Here is a 19,712-nt window from a genome sequence, read left to right on the forward strand (position 1 = left end):
AATCATAGTGTAAGAGTTCTACACTTTTCTACACTTTTTGGGAATTTTCTGGTGTTTTGGTGTGGAAAACTGAGCAGGTTATGCATAACGAGTCAACCCTGTTACCTATAGATAGACAGGGTAGACATTTTTTAACGATTATTTTATTTTGTGAAGCTTGCATTCAATCCCCCTCCTTGTTGCACACAATAAACTTCTATTCCCCCTGTTACAAGGGGATTCATGGCTGATTTAAGATTCAATTGTCAATACTGTTACTTCATTTGGCACGGTATAGGCACTTACTATAGTAATTTGTTTTATTTAACCTCTTGAGACTGCACACACTTGGCATTCTCTCAACCAGCTTCATGAAGAATGCTTTTCCAACAGACTTGAAGGAGTTATCACATATGCTGAGCATGTGTTGGTTTTCCACTCTGCTGTCCAACTCATCCCAAACCATTTCAATTGGGTTGAGGTCGGGTGATTGTGGAGGCCAGGTCATCTGATGTACCACTCCAGCACTCTCCTTCTTGGTCAAATAGCCCTTACACAGCCTGTAGGTGGGTTTGGGGTCATTGTCCTGTTGAAAAACAAATTATAGTCCCATTAAGCGCAATGGCGTATTGCTGCAGAATGCTGGTTAAGTGTGCCTTGAATTCTAAATACATCACCGACAGTATCACCAGCAAAGCACCATCACACCTCCTCCTCCATGCTTCACGGTGGGAACCACACATGCAGAGATCATCCGTTCACCTACTCCGCGTCTCACAAAGACATGGTGGTTGGAAACAAAAATTTCATCAGACCAAAGGACAGATTTCCACTGGTCTAATGTCCATTGCTTGTGTTCCCTGGCCCAAGCAAGTCTCTTCTTCTTATTGGTGTCCTTTAGTAGTGGTTTCTTTGCAGCAATTCGACCATGAACGCCAGATTCATGCAGTCTCCCCTGACCAGTTAATGTTGAGATGTGTCTGTTACTTAAACTCTGTGAAGCATTTATTTGGGCTCCAATCTGAGGTGCAGTTAACTCTAATGAACTTATCCTCTGCAACCTTCCGGTTACTAGTCCAACGCTCTAACCACTAGGCTACCCTGTTTGATTGGCTCAAGCACATTAAGAAGGAAAGAAATTCCACAAATTAACTTTTAGAAAGGCACACCTGTTAATTGAAATGCATTCCAGGTAACTACCTCATGAAGCTGGTCGAGAGAATGCCAAGAGTATTTAAACTTCTCATCAAGGCAAACAGTGGCAACTTTGACTAATCTCAAATCTCAAATATATTTTGGTTTGTTTAACACTTTTTTGGTTACTACATGATTCCAAATGTGTTATTTCGTAGTTTGTGGGCACCGTTTGTCACGTGATAGTGCAATTATTTAATTGTTTTGTTTAGTGTTGTGTAGTGGCTTTGCTGGCATGCATCCCACATTTTTTTTGCCCCACCAAGATTTACAAACTAAAATCGCAACAGCTCGTACTGTATATATATATATTTAAGTTACACTACCCAAAAGGTACTCAATTAGTGGAACGACCCAGGCATCAACTTAAACTGTTCAGTGTTGAAATCTTTGTGTTTTGTGGTGGATTTTGTTAATCTGACGGAAATGGACTTATTGTTGGAAAGGGGTATTGTGAGGGAAAAATCAGCTGTCTCATTGAAGTGGGAGCAAAGTACATAGCTAAGCACTATAAAAAGGGAGAATGTCTTCTTCTCTCTGCACATTACAATCACAGGCATTCAGAGTCACCAGGATGTTGAACATCACCAAGGTTCAGTTTACTTTGCAGCTTCCTACCTTTTCCAGATTCTCAGACAGGCTTTTGCAGCCTCTATGGGACTATTTCCTTTTCAATCACTACTCCCTCATCTCTTCTCCCTTCTTCCCTGTCATGATCTGCTTCTCCAGTTACTTCTTCTCCAGTCTCCCCTTTGCTGTACTAGACCTCCTGGGAGATAATGTCCCCTCCATTCACCGCTACAAGATCCAGCAAGAGAGACGTCCAACCATTCGGATGATGGCAAAGAGCTTCGGAAGGGCTGTATATAACCACTTGATCTTTGTTCTGCCTGCTGTGCTGATTCAGACCTGCTTTATGCCTTCAATGGTGCTACCTACCAGTGCTCCAACTGTGGTAGAGGTGCTCATTGATGGACTGGCTGTCCTTCTTCTTTTTGACACACAGTATTTTATGTGGCACTTTGTGCACCACAAACATCCACAACTGTATCGGTGGGTCCATGCCATCCACCATGAATACATGGCACCCTTCTCCTGGTCCACTCAGCAAATCAGCATTCCAGAACTGATAACAGTTGGATTCTGGAGCAACCTGGACCCCATCCTGTTGAAATGCCACCCTTTTACCATCTGGTGCGTCACCATCTTAAGTATCTGGATGTCAGTGGAGGACCACATAGGCTATGACCTGCCATGGGGTCTCAACCACCTGGTACCATTTGGACTGTTAGGAGGAGCACCAGCACATGACATGCACCACCAGAAGCCCAACAGTAACTATGCACCTTTCTTCAGCCACTGGGATAGAATTTTTGGGACTGCCATCCTGGCAGGGAAGATAACTGAGAAAAAAGGGTTTTATTCTCTGTAAATAGAAAAATTCACTATAATTATTATGTTCATACTTACTTTTATTGCTTACACTGCATTGTACATACAAATAAAATGTGTCTTTGTTTTTATTCATTTGTCAGTGTCGAACATCAATTGTATTAAAATGTACTACATTTTTACACACAAGTGCAATGTTTGAAATTGTTCTAAATGAATTAGATATAGTAATTGCTGGAATTAGAGCAAAAGTAATGGTCCTTGGTAGTAATACATAGTCAAAGGATACAACTAGACAGCCAACTCCAGTTTACCATTTGCCCCAGAGAATGGCAGCAAACCATAATTTAAGCATTTGTTTGCCTTATCTGTTACAGTCTGATTCAGTAAAACATTAAAAAAAACTGGATTCTACACAATGCAGCACAAGCTTACGATTTCTTAAACAACTCAAACATACTTTCAGTCTTTGAAGACTTAGTAAGGATTTTCCTGTTTTCGTCTGGCTTTCCAATCAACAAATCTGTTTGTTGGCCAGGGGTCAAGATTAGCCACGGGCCAAGTTTTAAGTTTTTTATTAATTTTTTTATTTCACCTTTATTTAACCAGGTAGGCAAGTTGAGAACAAGTTCTCATTTACAATTGCGACCTGGCCAAGATAAAGCAAAGCAGTTCGACACATACAACGACACAGAGTTACACATGGAGTAAAACAAACATACAGTCAATAATACAGTATAAACAAGTCTATATACGATGTGAGCAAATGAGGTGAGATAAGGGAGGTAAAGGCAAAAAAGGCCATGGTGGCAAAGTAAATACAATATTACAATATAGCAAGTAAAACACTGGAATGGGAGATTTGCAATGGGAGAAAGTGCAAAGTAGAAATAAAAATAATGGGGTGCAAAGGAGCAAAATAAATAAATACATTAAATACAGTAGAGAAAGAGGTAGTTGTTTGGGCTAAATTATAGGTGGGCTATGTACAGGTGCAGTAATCTGTGAGCTGCTCTGACAGTTGGTGCTTAAAGCTAGTGAGGGAGATAAGTGTTTCCAGTTTCAGAGATTTTTGTAGTTCGTTCCAGTCATTGGCAGCAGAGAACTGGAAGGAGAGGCGGCCAAAGAAAGAATTGGTTTTGGGGGTGACTAGAGAGATATACCTGCTGGAGCGTGTGCTACAGGTGGGAGATGCAATGGTGACCAGCGAGCTGAGATAAGGGGGGACTTTACCTAGCAGGGTCTTGTAGACGACATGGAGCCAGTGGGTTTGGCGACGAGTATGAAGCGAGGGCCAGCCAACGAGAGCGTACAGGTCGCAATGGTGGGTAGTATATGGGGCTTTGGTGACAAAACGGATTGCACTGTGATAGACTGCATCCAATTTGTTGAGTAGGGTATTGGAGGCTATTTTGTAAATGACATCGCCAAAGTCGAGGATTGGTAGGATGGTCAGTTTTACAAGGGTATGTTTGGCAGCATGAGCATGAGTTTGCATGAGTTTGGCAGCATTTTTGTGTTGGTTAAGGGCAGTCAGGTCTGGGGAGAACCAAGGGCTATATCTGTTCCTGGTTCTAAATTTCTTGAATGGGGCATGTTTATTTAAGATGGTTAGGAAGGCATTTAAAAAAAATATCCAGGCATCCTCTACTGACGGGATGAGATCAATATCCTTCCAGGATACCCCGGCTAGGTCAATTAGAAAGGCCTGCTCGCTGAAGTGTTTCAGGGAGCGTTTTACAGTGATGAGTGGAGGTTGTTTGACCGCTGACCCATTACGGATGCAGGCAATGAGGCAGTGATCGCTGAGATCTTGGTTGAAAACAGCAGAGGTGTATTTAGAGGGCAAGTTGGTTAGGATGATATCTATGAGGGTGCCCGTGTTTAAGGCTTTGGGGAGGTACCTGGTAGGTTCATTGATAATTTGTGTGAGGTTGAGGGCATCAAGTTTAGATTGTAGGATGGCTGGGGTGTTAACCTTTCTGATCTCCCCATCCCGGATCCGGGATCGTGAATACAGACTCAAGCTCATTACCATAACGCAACGTTAACTATTCATGAAAATCGCAAATGAAATGAAATAAATATGCCATCTCTCAAGCTTAGCCTTTTGTAAACAACACTGTCATCTCAGATTTTCAAAATATGCTTCTCAACCATAGGAAAACAATCATTTGTGTAAAAGTAGCTAGCTAGCGTAGCATTTAGCGTTAGCATTAGCGTTAGCATCCAGCACGCAACATTTCAACAAAAACATAAAAGCCTTCAAATAAAATCATTTACCTTTGAAGAACTTCTGATGTTTTCAATGAGGATACTCTCAGTTAGATAGCAGATGCTCAGTTTTTCCAAAAAGATTGTGTATTAGAAATAGCTCCGTTTTATACATCACATTTGGCTACCAAAAAAAACCGAAAATTCAATCCTCAAAACGCAAACTTTTTTCCAAATTAACTCCATAATATCGACTGAAAACATGGCAAACGTTGTTTAGAATCAATCCTCAAGGTGTTTTTCACATATCTCTTCGATGATATAGCGTTCGTGGAAGCATGGTTTCTCCTCTCAATCAAATGGAAAAATACTTGCACATGGCTTTGCGCACCAGTTTCGACGCAGGACACCAGGCGGACACTTGGAAAATGTAGTCTCTTATGGTCAATCTTCCAATGATATGCCTACAAATACGTCACAATGCTGCCGACATCTTGGGGAAACGGCAGAAGGTCTAAGCTTATTCCTGTCGCATTCACAGCCATATAAGGAGACATTAGAAAACAGAGCTTCAGAAATTCTGCTCATTTCCTGTTTGACGTATCATCTTGGTTTCGCCTGTAGAATGAGTTCTGGGGCACTTACAGACAAAATCTTTGCAGATTCTGAAACTTCAGAGTGTTTTCTTTCCAAAACTATGCATAGTCGAGCATCTTTTCGTGACAAAATATCGCGCTTAAAACGGGAACGTTTTTTATCCAAAAATGAAATAGCGCCCCTAGAGATGCAACTGCATGTTCCAGTTTAGGTCGCCTAGCAGCACAAGCTCTGAAGATAGATGGGGGGCAATCAGTTCACATATGGTGTCCAGAGCACAGCTGGGGGCAGAGGGTGGTCTATAGCAGGCGGCAACGGTGCGAGACTTGTTTTTAGAGAGGTGGATTTTTAAAAGTAGAAGTTCAAATTGTTTGGGTACAGACCTGGATAGTAGGACAGAACTCTGCAAGCTATCTTTGCAGTAGATTGCAACACCTCCCCCTTTGGCAGTTCTATCTTGTCTGAAAATGTTTTAGTTTGGAATTAAAATGTCTGAATTTTTGGTGGTCTTCCTAAGCCAGGATTCAGACACAGCTAGAACATCCGGGTTGGCAGAGTGTGCTAAAGCAGTGAATAGAACAAACTTAGGGAGGAGGCTTCTAATGTTAACATGCATGAAACCAAGGCTATTACGGTTACAGAAGTCGTCAAAAGAGAGCGCCTGGGGAATAGGAGTGGAGCTAGGCACTGCAGGGCCTGGATTCACCTCTACATCGCCAGAGGAACAGAGTAGGAGTAGAATAAGGGTGCGGCTAAAAGCAATAAGAATTGGTCGTTTAGAACGTCTGGAACAGAGAGTAAAAGGAGGTTTCTGGGGGCGATAAAATAGCATCAAGGTATAATGTACAGACAAAGGTAAGGTAGGATGTGAATACAGTGGAGGTAAACCTAGGTATTGAGTGATGAAGAGAGAGATATTGTCTCTAGAAACATCATTGAAACCAGGAGATGTCATTGCATGTGTGGGTGGTGGAACTAATAGGTTGGATAAGGTATAATGAGCAGGACTAGAGGCTCTACAGTGAAATAAGCCAATAAACACTAACCAGAACAGTAATGGACAAGGCATATTGACATTAAGGAGAGGCATGCTTAGTCGAGTGATCAAAAGGGTCCAGTGAGTGGAGAGGTTGGTTGGGGGTCACGGCGATTTAGACAGCTAAATCGGTAGCAAGCTAGCATAGGAGCAAACTAGCATAGGATGGAGGTCTGTTATTAGCCAACTCTTGCGTTCCGTCAGTAGATTAGTGGGTTTCCGTGTGGTAGAGGGGATTAATCCAAATCACACAACAACAACAAAAATAAAAACAATAGATATAGTTATAGAGGCCCAAGAAGAAAAATTAAAGTAAATAAAAATTGTCCGATTGTCTATTCAGATAGCAGCCGATAAGATAGCCAACGGCTAGCAGGCCGCAGATGGGCGCCCAGGCAACGTTGCGCCGGAGGAGCCAGCCGGACAATTCCCTCGGGTAGACAACGTCGGCAGTCCAGCTGTGAAGGCCCGGTGGGGCTCCGCGTAGGCAGCAAAACGGGTCCGGATAGGTGACTGCAGCCCAGGAGTGATTGATGGAACTCTTCAGCTGGCTAGCTCCGGAACAATTGATGTTAGCTCCGGAATCGACGAAAGCCGATAGTCACACGGATAGCAGCTAGCTAGCTGTGAGATCCAGGTATGGATCTCCAGAGCCAGCGGCCGAAATCCAGGGACATGGAGAGAAAAATTGGTCCGGTATGTTCCGTTCCGAGCCGCGCTGCGCTGCACCGCGCCGTACAAAACTGGCGATAGATTCTCGAGCCAAAGGACAGCCGATGACCACAAACCGTGGTTAGCTGAGTACTAACGATTAGCCAGTAAAGAAGCTAACTAGCTTCTGAACTAGCTTCTGAACCAGCTTCTGAGTAGCTTCTGGACCAGCTTCTGGCTAGCTCCCGGCTAGCTTCTGGCTAATTTCTGGCTAGCCTCTCAGAGGATTACAGATCTGAGGTAAATAATACTTTTTTATATAAATATAAATTGGTGAAGCGGATTGCAGGAGAGTGTTCTGAAGATGAGAGTACAGGGCAAGGACAGGGCAAGGAAATGTTAGAGCCAATTAAGGAAATGTATTGTTAATCCATCGCTATGTGACAAAACTTGGTAAAATCAAAAATCTATATACAGTTGAAGTCGGAGGTTTACATACACTTGTTGGAGTCATTTGTTGGAGTCGCTGTTGGAGTCATTAAAACTTGTTTTTCAACCACCACAAATTTCTTGTTAACAAACTATAGTTTTGGCAAGTCGGTTAGGATATCATCTTTGTGCATGACACAAGTAATTTTTCAAAAAATTGTTTACAGACATATTATTTCACTTATTATTCACTGTATCACAATTCCAGTGGGTCAGAACTTTACATACACTAAGTTGACAGTGCCTTTAAACAGCTTGGAAAATTCCAGAAAATGATGTCATGGCTTTAGAAGCTTCTGATAGGCTAATTGACATCATTTGAGTCAGTTGGAGGTGTACCTGCGGATGAATTTCCAGGCCTGCCTTCAAACTCAGTGCCTCATGGGAAAATCAAAAGAAATCCTCCTAGGGAGCAATTTCCAAACGCCTGAAGGTACCACGTTCATCTGTACAAACAATAGTTTCTCTAGGAGACGCGGAGAACGCGATGAACGTACTTTGGTGAAAAAGTACAAATCAATCCCAGAACAACAGCAAAAGACCTTGTGAAGATGCTGGAGGAAACAGGTACAAAATGATCTATATCCATAGTAAAATGATTCCTATATCGATATAACCTGAAAGGCAGCTCAGCAAGGAAGAAGCCACTGCTCCAAAACCATCATAAAAAAGCCAGACTACGGTTTGCAACTGCACATGGGATCAAAGATCGTACTTTTTGGAGAAATGTCCTCTGGTCTGATGAAACGAAAATAGAACTGTTTGGCCATAATGACCATCGTTATGTTTGGAGGATAAAGGGGGAGGCTTGCAAGCCGAAGAACACCATCCTAACAGTGAAGCACGCAGATGGCAGCATCATGTTGTGGGGGTGCTTTGCTGCAGGAGGGACTGGTGCACTTCACAAAATAGATGGCATCATGAGGAAGGAAAACTATGTGGATGGAAAACTATGTGGATATATTGAAACAACATCTCAAGACATCAGTCAGGAAGTTAAAGCTTGGTCGTAAATGGGTCTTCCAAATGGACAATGACCCCAAGCATACTTCCAACGTTGTGGCAAAATGGCTTAAGGACAACAAAGTCAAGGTATTGGAGTGGCCATCACAAAGCCCTGACCTCAATCCTATAGAAAAGTTGTGGGCATAACTGATAAAGCATGTGCGAGCAAGGAGGCCTACAAACCTGACTCAGTTACACCAGCTCTGTCAGAAGGAATGGGCCAAAATTCCCACTATTGAAGCTTATGGAAGGCTAGCCGAAACGTTTGACCCAAGTTAAATAATTTAAAGGCAATGCTACTAAATACTAATTGAGTGTATGTAAACTTCTGACCCTCTGGGAATGTGATGGAATAAATAAAAGCTGAAATAAATCATTAAACTATTATTTTGACATTTCACATTCTTAAAATATTTTTTTTACTAAGATTAAATGTCAGGAATTGTGGAAAAACTGAGTTTAAATGTATTTGGCTAAGGTGTATGTAAACTTCCGACTTCAACTGTATTTAGTGCAACAGGTTTCCTCAAAAGTTTTGAGTAATGCCATCACATTGAGGTTTACAGTGAGGAAAGAGGGGCAGAGGCACTGCTGTCTAAACTATGTAAACGTGTGTCTCATGTCTCAACCGCTCTCTCTGAGCTCTAGGCTAAAGCCATCAGAGGAAAACAGATGCTCTCACTCTACTCTAAGCTAGAGCCAACACAAAAGAAGACGATCTCTGCTCTCTCTGAGCTCTAGGCTAAAGCGACCGCGAGGGAAGACCGGTCTCTGCTCTTTCTAAGCTCTAGGCTCTTCTGAACTACAGATTTTTGAGTTTAGTTAAATAACTCTTTTGAATTTACTGGTTATATGTGAGTTATGCTAATTTATAAAATTGCGGTAATCAGTTTCATTTTTTTTTTAAATGTCAACTTAGTTACATTTCAGAAATGGTATGTTATAGTTTTTGAGTAAGGTTGGACTTTGTTAAACTCAAACATTTCAAGTATTGCAACTTATACTTAAGTGACTGACTTATAAAGATTGTCATGTTCATTTCACCATATTGATTTAATTTAACTTGTTTTTTATGTCATAGAAAATCAAAATAACTAAGTTGATTTACATGAAAAATGTTAGTATACTCAAAACATTGCATGTGTTACTCATATGAAGGTATAACAATTCACTTCAGCTATTTGAGTTGGAACTTTTTTGAGGTAATCAGTTTCAAAAACAATTTGAGTATAATTTATCCGGTTTAACAGTGTGCGTATTGCTTGCCATGGATTGGATTTGGCGCATCATAGGCTGCGTTTACACATGCAGCCAATTCAGATCTTCTGCCCAATTATTGGCAAAAGAGCTGATCTGTGGTCAAAACCCCAATTACTTAAAAAGATCTGAAATGGGCTGCCTGTGGAAATGCAGCAATATTGTTCAGTTGGTTGGGGATACTGGCCTGAGAAAACACATTTTGGAGGGAAAACAAATTGCCCAAGGTGAAGGTGTATTTTTTTCCAGCACATGGTCATCAGAAGGGATATCAATCATAGCAGAAGGGATCTTTTGAGGACAAAGGATGCTGATGCAGTCATGTACATGTTTATTTGCAATTATTTGAAGTAAACATTACAGCAAGGCACAATGGCCGATGCAGGTTGAATAGATATGTGATAGCTTAAGAAATAATGCTAATAAAATGTTAATTAGCTACTGTGTACATGGGTTAGCTTACAAGTCCTTAATATTGTACATATCAAAAGTACAAAGTTTCTCTTGACAGGCTACAAAAACACTGAGATGTGAAGTTTCATATCAGCCACTGAGTTAACACTGAATCCATTTAAAGCATGAACACTGATTCATATAACCACTAGAAAATGAACAGTTCATACAGCACTTAAATAGAAAGTTCACAAATAAGTCAATGTGACTATAAATATCTATCTCCAAAGTAATTTATAAAATTGAATATTATGGGAGATAATATACATTTTGAGAATAATAATACATTTTACATTGCAGTGAGACCAAAGGTGAAATCTCCCAGAACATCCAAAGTTTAACAATCACTGCCTTATACTGTGGAGGTAGGAAGAAAGAGCTGCACAGGTCTTTATATTCAGCTTATTTCACATTTTTCACATGCACTCAAACATGCTATAACCCTTTACATTTAATCATTGCTCTTTCAATTGCCTTAGTACACCGTTAGAAATGAGCCATTTAACACCCTGCATTATCTTGCAAAACAGATGCTCTCTCACATTCAATGAACACTCGCCAAAGATCACAATTAACCAAGAAAAACAATGGCATCGCTAAGACAAGTCACCACTACTCTAAACATAGATATAAGAGCATTTTAAATGAATGGAAGCTCACTTTTATCAGGGTACAAAAGCAAGAGTACAGTAAAAAAGTGTCATATCTTTTAGCAAGGCATTTAAAGCAGCAGAAGAAATAATAACAAAGCGTTATCCCTGCCCATTTCAGTAAAAAACAGATGGGGCTTGAGAAATGTAAGCACTAGAAATTATAGCCATAGCTCTGGATGCAAGGACTGATCATTCATGATATATCTTTAACCATGTTGTACATGTTGGTTTACATTTACTAATGTATGACAGTTTAAAAAAGCACATGTTATATTTTAAGAATCAAATGGGTACATATAAATGTATAGGTCCAAAAATGGATGTAGCTGATTGCCTCTAACTCCAACACATATATTTTAACTTGTAGAAAAGTGCTATTTTGGTAGTTTAACCAGATTTTATAATAAATTCCATATCACATACCATGTGGTATGGAATTGATATCAAATATATATTCTGTGCTAAGTGATACCTAGGTCAGAGTAAATATTTCAACATACACATACAGTATGATAGAAGTTGCAATACTGTTACATACTGTCAGTATCGCCAAAACCTGCCTGAAGCACCATCTATTATAATGTACTTAAGTAGGAAACCAAACATATATGCCTGCTATAGACTAAAACAAAGTATATAGGCTTTTATTATATCAAATTTAATGGGAGGTTAGCCTGAGGGACAGCTCCTTGACGTTCCTGAGTCGCTTGTCAGAGTAACTGGAGTCACTAGAGAATACTGTTGAACCAAACAGTGTGCCTTAACAGGTGGGTGTGGTTATGTACCAGAGGCTCTTAAAGACACTTAATACAACACATGCAAGCTTCAAAAGGTCAAATTAAAGTAAATAATTCATGATAATCTTTGCCCAAAATTACCCAAGATGAATTGTATATTTTCAGTTGATGTGGAACATCTGCCAGTCCCAAGGTATTGAGAAACATAAAAATAATTTTGTTTTAAGACAAAAAAGAAAAGAAAAGCGTGACTACTATTTACCAAAGAAATGGAGATAGCAGCTTTTAAGAAGTTCAAAATTGCTCTTATTGATTCTATTATGCCTGAAGATTATCCATGAATCTCTAGGTCAGTGCTGTATGTGGATTTAAAGGTCAATGGTCTTACTGCAGTCTCAAAGTGCAACCTGGTTGGATCCTCTTCCCGTGAAGGGTCAGATTTAACTAATGGAGGTGGCAAGTCCTCTCCCTCATTCACACCCACTGTTTTCCCCATGTCCTCTTCCTGCTTCTTTCTGCTCTCATACTCCACGTCTATCATTTCCTTCTTCTCTTCCTCGGGGTCTTTGACTTTGTGCACAATAAACAGGTGTCTGTTGAGAGACAGCTGAGATGCAAAACATAATCCACAGTGCAGACATTGGGGAGAATTTTTATCGGTTTTATGCTGAGGTATGTGCTGCTGGAACTGTGTGCCATCCTCTGAGGTGAAACCACACTTAGCGCAGCGAAAGTGAGATTTCAGACGTTTGTTAGAGGAGCCTTCTAGGGCAGCACCATCCTCCCCCTCCCTCTGGGATACCACAGCAGGTCTCTTTGAAACAAGCCTCTGCAAGTCAAAGTTAATGATTAGATTTCAAGTGTCATTTTTGACAATCAGTAAAATGCAGAAAAAAATAAGAACATTTAAATCACCTCTCCCAAGGCTTTGCTGGTATCTAGAGGGGTTGATTTTGACAGACTAAAGTCTGGATTTTTGATCCCATGCATCAAACTGATGTGGTTCTTCAGCATGATGTTTGTGGTGAATGTTGTCCTCTCATCTGTGCAATACCTGCACAATAAGAACAAATATCATTTACAAAAAAATATTCAAAATGTGGTAACCACAGCTTTATTTTTGCACGTTGGACCATTTCCTACAGTGCCACCCAGGGGGTGCCAGATATGACCCAACCTTTCAGAAAGTAATGTACTTTGTAACGTAGATTTCAGGATAAATCTCACCAGCAGGTAAAGGTTTTCTTTCCATTGTGGTCATTGCGAATGTGTCTTCTCAAACTTGTAGAGGAATTGAAAGACCTCTCACACTGCCGGCATGGATACCTCTTCAGTGACTACAGAAAGCACAGAGAGAAGATTGACTTAATTAGGGTTGAGCTGACTTGGGAATTATTTCCTTTCATTAAGGGCCTGAAAGATGAAAATCCCACGTCTGAAATGGTCCCTAAATTATCATCTGTCCTATAGTACAATTGCTACAGCTAATTAGTTTGAATGAACAATAGAATAACTAAGTTGCTCCTCACCCTCCCATGGTTGTTCTTCATGTGAGAGACGTAGACTTCTCGGTCAGGCAGCCAGTGTAGGCACTCTCCACAGGTCCAACCAGTATTTTTCAGATTGGTCTTCCTGTCCCGAGCGGCCAAGTTGGCCCTCTTTCTGGTTGCATCAGAGTGTTCAATGGGAGTGTTTACCTTTGGCTGGTGGAATGCAGAGGTAACATCTTGGTGCTGTGCAGTCATCTCTGTTGGTTTTGTGCTTTTCTCCACCTCTTTGAAGATTCCTTCATGCACCCCCTGTAATATAGGCAGACAGCGTTGAAAAAGACAAAACCAAAAACTTAACATGATGTGCCCCATTTTATGTCAATGTGACTAGATTGAATTTTAGGATGATGGCAAACCTTAAAATGCTGCATTAACGACTGCTTGTGGGTGAAGATTGAAGTGCACTCAGGGCACTTGAACACACAGGTTATAAGCTTTTTGGCGTTTTGATGGAAGTGCTGAAGCAATAACTGCTTTTTCTTGAACACTGTATCACAAGAACACTTGAAGATTAACCTGCAACAGAAAATAAACAATTAGAACAAACAGCATTACAAACAATCATGTCAAACTTTAAGATGGGTTAGCAAATATGCAATTTCAGAAGATGCATTTAGTTAAACTCACTGAGGAGACACTACACTGGCGTTGTGCTTAGTTGTCAAATGCATTTGACATCCATCAGAAGACTTGAAGGCAACAGGACAGATAGTGCACTTATAGAAGACCTCACAGTGTTTCTCCTCAATGTGACTCTTCTGCACATTAAATGACATGAAAACCATATCACAGTGAAGACACCTGAAAGAAAACAAAGGATTTAGAAAAGGGGGCCAATGTTATAGAACACTTTTCTGATATGTATCCACCGAGTCCCATTCAAGGTCCTAACAAAAGCATATACTTTAGTATTGATTTACTTATAGCCAGCCTTGCGTGCATAGTGAAGACAGTTCTCCTTCACATGCTTCTGTATGTCCACAGAGCGACTCAGCGCACCACACTCAGGGCAGCAGTAAGGAGACTTGTGGGCATGAATACGCTGGTGAGCCCGGAAGCTGCACTTGTTTGGTAGCAGCATCGGGCACACCTTACACATCTATACATAACAAAACAAAGCAAAACATATAAATACATTTTTACCTGGCCTATGATAGTGAACATCTCAGCAATTATTTGCTGATTATTTGCTATTATTCAATTCAATCTTTACTCACCAGTCCCTCCATTTCTTCCGACAGCTTCTGGTAATGGCCTGCGAGACCTCTGTAATCTGATAGCTGCTTGTTACACTCCAGGCAGCAGAGTCTGTGGCGGATGACTTTGTCTGCATAGAGGGGCATGACTGGTTGGGTTTTAGGTGAGGATAATGGGGGCACATGGAAGCCCACATGCATAGAGGATTCAGCGAGCAAAGGTACAAACATCTGTCCCTCTGCTATGGGCTTCATGGAGAGCTGTGTGCACTGCATCACCACACCTTTGTTCTTATGTTCCCGTGCATGTGCCAGCAGGGCACACTTGTTGAAGAATACCATGGTCTTAGCACAGTGGGTGCAGGCTACTTCAATGTGCACACTCCTCCTGCCATAATGATAGGAGAGACTCCTTTCTACCCCAAAGGAGTCCCCACATTCAAGACAGCAATATCCGCGTGGTGGCAAGTGGATGTTGCTCTCAGGTGGTGGGTTCAGGTTGGGTACGAATGTGGGTACAGGGTTCGCATTGTTTAACAGTCTGTTTAAAGTACCTGCTGCTGTACTAGGAATGGCAGCACATGGATTAGGGGCAGCTTTTTTTACTTGATGCACCAATGGGACAGTGCTGCACACCATAGAGGAGGAAAGTGCATGTTGTTGGCTCTGTTGATGGGAGGTGGAGCGTGCTGCGACTGATGCAGCAACACTGTGAGGGACTAGGTTCAGGTTAGCTAAGTGCATTGCCTTAGGAAGGAAGCTTGCATTGGGCGAGTTGCCTGTTTGAACTGATGAAATCCTCTTTTGTGTCGAAGGCCCGTGCTGGGCAACCGGCATAGGTCTCATAACCGGACTACTTGTATTATGAAAAATAGTTGGGGACTGCATTGGTCTTGGCCTCTTGGAGTTTCCCTTTAATTTGTCATCAGTAACCTCTGATGGCAGAATACCAACTGGTGTACTTTTGATGGGCATATCAACAATGATATCGCTCATCACATTATGAGAGGGATAGGGAGACAAACTAGAGTAGGCCTCAACAATAATTCTCTGGGATGGGGAGGACTCAACAGACAGGACCTCCTCATTTTCTGAATCAGGGACTACACTGGTAACCATGCGCTGGATTTGCCCAGTCGTAGTTTTAATGGTCTTTATTCTGACCCTCGGTATGGCTGGGGGTGAGCCAGATGCCAGTGCTGGGGATCCTTTGCCACTGCTATCACTGCAAATGCTTACAGGACTGTCAGGTGGTTTCATTAACCGCTTCACAGCTTCAGGGGAACTCCGGGGACTTTGTGGTGACATGGGCATTTTTGGACTAACATTCATGGTGCCGTCATGAGCCACTGATAAGTCTCCAGAGTTTGGTGGTTCACTGGGATAATTTCCGGCATTCAGAGCCACTAATGCCTCAAGGCAAGACGATAGTTTGGATGTTGGAGTTTTGACACATGGATGAGACGTTGCCACTATATTGTTACTGCTTGACTCAATAATGTTATGATCACTTGCAGGGAGCACTGCACTATCTCCCTTGTCCTTCTGGTCACTGGCATTACTGTCAGGCTTCACCTCTGTTCTGGTATCCTTTGCTTTGATAGATTCTCCTTTGCACCTTGGAAGGTTCTCAAGTTCTTCACAGTCTACTTTATGGCACTGGTCAAACATGCTGTAAGACAGCTGTTTTTTCTGATTGTCTGACATTGGGGGTTCTGCAGACATAAATATAGAGGCAGCAGGGAAGTAGGGTCTCTCTTGTTTTGGATGGACATCAACCCCGTTGCTTGGGGTGTCTTCAGATTCTGGACTAGAGATGGGGCTAAACTGGGAAAAGGACTGAGAGAAGGAAGGTGTTCCTTCAGGTTTTTGCTGGACGGGGGTCTTCCCTAAGAGTCCTCTTGAGCCATCCCCCTTCAAAGCACACACAAAAGACTTAGAACCACAGTGGCTTATCTGATGAGAGTCCATGGAGGCCCCTGACCCCCTGAAACCATTTTGCAATGGGTAATTGAAATGTGGGCCCTCTCCACCACTATCAGGCGACTCCTGGTGACTTGTGTTCTTCACTATAACACTGACAGCAGGAACATCAGATGCACCCACAGCTTGGTGAACAGATACACTGTCCTCCATACACATCTCTGTATGCTTTAGCTGACCTTCTGCCTCATCATGACTCTCCTGGACGGGCTCTTTAGCATCCAAACTGGTGGCATCAGGGATGTCAAAGGCAGCCAAAAGATCATCAAAATCAGGGGTCTTCATGTCACCCATGTTTGAAAGCTTACAAACACCTGAGGAAAACATAAGAGGTCAAATATGAGTACATAAACTGGGGTACCAGAGATGTGGCACATTCCCTGATGATAGTGATGTTGAGGAGAATTATTTACCATTTGGCTCTCAATTATGTTTGTTGCTAAAATTCTGCAGGGTTGTCAGTTGGTGTCATGATGGGCTGCTCCATCTGTGCAGATACCTGATATCAAGTAATAGGTATTAGGTTTCCTTTTGTACATTATAGACATACAGTGAGCTAGATAGCTTGTAATGCTAAAAAGTGTATTTCACTGGTTAGCTGTCAAATAACTGCGTTTAGCCATGAGCCAAGTGGATAGTTCGGTAACTAGTAACTTGTATCTTCAGCTGGCTAGCTAGCCACAGCAAAGTGTAATTGAAGTAGAACATCAAAATTGATAACTAGATATACAATATATCACCAAACAACGCATTGTGCTGCAACATAATTGTTTAAACTGTAAATAGTCCGAACATGTGAATGCAGAGGCCGGAGTTATCATGCTAGCTGTTAGTTAGCAAGTTAGCTAGGTGTGTAGCTAATGTTAGCCAGTTTGCTTGCTAATTGTCTAGCTAACGTTAGCTGGCTCGCAAATTTGACACTCGCAGAGCTAGCTACCATTAGCCAACTAGCGCAAAATTTGCGAGTTAGCTAACGTTAAACGACACGCTAAATAATCTGCTACCGAGTGAGTTAAGGTTAGCTTTAAGATTAAAAACATATTCGAGCATATCGTTGTAGTCTTATGAGTTAAAATGTAGAATCCACCTACTTGACGATTAGTTAACGCGTTGCAGCCATAATTCATCCGATTCACAGGCCTCATTATTTCGGGTGGACTTCTTAATTTGCAACAAAACAGCTAGCTAGCTTCTAGCTTATTGCTTGCTAACTCGCGAGAGCTAAACACATATGTCATCTCGCGAGTCTGAAGTGAATAGATTGATAAATAACAAATCGATGCAATGTTGGAAGCTATCAATGCAAACTGCTTCAGTAAATTGTATATGGAAATTCTACAGTCCCCCTCTTGTACCATTCCTTACAGCTAGCTAGTTGCTCAGAATAACATTTTTTCTGAGCTCTCTAACTAGCGATTTTATGGCGCATCGCCAGCTTCCTGACGCAATTCCTCTAGGATCAGTGCTGCTATCCGGGATCCTTGGGAAGTCCATACTTTAACTTTAACCTGAACCTTAATCCCAACCCAAACCCCTGCCTAACCCCCATGCTAGCCTTAAACTGCAGTCCTAACCTTAACCTTAATCCAAATCCCAACCCCTACCCTAACCATAACCCTTGCCTAACCCTCATGCTAGCCTTAAACTGCAGTTCTAATCTTAACCATTAATCCAAACCCCAACCCCTACCCTAACCATAACCCTTGCCTAACCCTCATGCTAGCCTTAAACTGCAGTTCTAATCTTAACCATTAATCCAAACCCCAACCCCTACCCAAACCATATCCCTTGCCTAACCCTAACGCTGACCTTAAACTGCAATATCAAATCAAATCAAATTGTATTGGTCACGTACACATATTTAGTAGATGTTATAGCGGGTGTAGCGAAATGCTTGTATTCCTAGCTCCAACAGTGCAATAATATCTAAAAGTGCATTAGTATCTAAAAATGATTCACAACCATACAAACCAATCTGAAAGTAAAATAATGGAATTAAGAAATATATACAGTATATCACAAAAGTGATTACACCCCTCACATTTTTGTAAATAGTTGAGTATATATTTTCATGTGACAACACTGAAGGAATTACACTCTGCTACAATGTAAAGTAGTGAGTATACAGCTTGTATAACAGTGTAAATTTGCTGTCCCTTCAAAATAACTCAACACACAGCCATTAATGTCTATGCCGCTGGCAACAAAAGTGAGTACAGGAGCTGAGGGTAAAGGTGATGGACTGGCCAAGCATGTCTCCAGACCTATACCCTATTGAGCATCTGTGGGGCATCCTCAAACGGAAGGTGGAGGAGTGCAAGGTCTCTAACATCCACCAGCTCCGTGATGTCGTCATGGAGGAGTGGAAGAGGACTCCAGTGGCAACCTGTGAAGCTCTGGTGAACTCCATGCCCAAGAGGGTTAAGGCAGTGCTGGAAAATGATGGTGGCCACACAAAATATTGCCAATTTGGACATTTTCACTTAGGAGTGTACTCACTTTTGTTGCCAGCAGTTTAGACATTAATGGCTGTGTGTTGAGTTATTTTGAGGGGACAGCAAATCTACACTGTTATACAGCTGTACACTCACTACTTTGTAGCAAAGTGTAATTTCTTCAGTATTGTCACATGAAAAGATATACTCAAATATTTACAAAAATGTGAGGGGTGTACTCACTTTTGTGATATACTGTAAATATTAGATTGTGCAATGTCGGAGTGGCATTGACTAAAATACAGTAGAATAGAATACAGTATATACATATGAGATGAGTAGAGCAGCATGTAAACATTATTTAAACATTAAAGTGACTAGTGTTCCATTATTAAAGTGGTCAGTTATTCCAAGTCTATGTACAGTGCCTTGCGAAAGTATTCGGCCCCCTTGAACTTTGCGACCTTTTGCCACATTTCAGGCTTCAAACATAAAGATATAAAACTGTATTTTTTTGTGAAGAATCAACAACTAGTGGGACACAATCATGAAGTGGAACGACATTTATTGGATATTTCAAACCTTTTTAACAAATAAAAAACTGAAAAATTGGGCGTGCAAAATTATTCAGCCCCCTTAAGTTAATACTTTGTAGCGCCACCTTTTGCTGCGATTACAGCTGTAAGTCGCTTGGGGTATGTCTCTATCAGTTTTGCACATCGAGAGACTGAAACGTTTTCCCATTCCTCCTTGCAAAACAGCTCGAGCTCAGTGAGGTTGGATGGAGAGCATTTGTGAACAGCAGTTTTCAGTTCTTTCCACAGATTCAGGTCTGGACTTTGACTTGGCCATTCTAACACCTGGATATGTTTATTTTTGAACCATTCCATT

At 41.4% G+C, this 19,712-nt stretch overlaps 2 protein-coding genes across 2 annotated transcripts; one reads left to right on the forward strand and one right to left on the reverse strand.

The window, feature by feature from the left end:
* Positions 1 to 1,747: 1,747 nt before the first annotated feature.
* Positions 1,748 to 2,605, forward strand: LOC139416050 (cholesterol 25-hydroxylase-like protein 1, member 1). Its single transcript, XM_071164303.1, has one exon. It carries the CDS (start codon positions 1,748 to 1,750, stop codon positions 2,603 to 2,605), a length of 858 nt encoding a protein of 285 aa, XP_071020404.1.
* A 7,517-nt stretch (positions 2,606 to 10,122) lies between these two features.
* LOC139405488 (zinc finger protein 592-like) lies at positions 10,123 to 17,839 on the reverse strand. Its single transcript, XM_071147832.1, has 10 exons — positions 17,478 to 17,839; positions 16,800 to 16,885; positions 14,425 to 16,700; positions 14,128 to 14,306; positions 13,835 to 14,008; positions 13,564 to 13,723; positions 13,187 to 13,456; positions 12,885 to 12,994; positions 12,573 to 12,711; positions 10,123 to 12,486 (listed from the first exon to the last, which is right to left on the reverse strand). Exons 3-10 carry the CDS (start codon positions 16,678 to 16,680, stop codon positions 11,989 to 11,991), a joined length of 3,786 nt encoding a protein of 1,261 aa, XP_071003933.1. The 5' UTR covers positions 16,681 to 16,700; positions 16,800 to 16,885; positions 17,478 to 17,839; the 3' UTR covers positions 10,123 to 11,988.
* Positions 17,840 to 19,712: the final 1,873 nt, after the last annotated feature.

The sequence above is a fragment of the Oncorhynchus clarkii genome, chromosome 1 (genome assembly GCF_045791955.1).
Source record: "Oncorhynchus clarkii lewisi isolate Uvic-CL-2024 chromosome 1, UVic_Ocla_1.0, whole genome shotgun sequence".
Lineage (NCBI taxonomy): Eukaryota > Metazoa > Chordata > Actinopteri > Salmoniformes > Salmonidae > Oncorhynchus > Oncorhynchus clarkii.

Excerpts from the sequence above, each read along its gene's own strand:
- LOC139405488 (XM_071147832.1), bottom strand. The coding sequence starts at position 16,680 with ATGGGTGACATGAAGACCCCTGATTTTGATGATCTTTTGGCTGCCTTT. Across the intron at positions 14,307-14,424 it reads CGGAAGAAATGGAGGGACTG|ATGTGTAAGGTGTGCCCGAT; the intron begins GTGAGTAAAGAT and ends TGTTATGTATAG. Across the intron at positions 12,712-12,884 it reads AAGAAAACCTTTACCTGCTG|GTATTGCACAGATGAGAGGA; the intron begins GTGAGATTTATC and ends CTTATTGTGCAG.
- LOC139416050 (XM_071164303.1), top strand. The coding sequence starts at position 1,748 with ATGTTGAACATCACCAAGGTTCAGTTTACTTTGCAGCTTCCTACCTTT.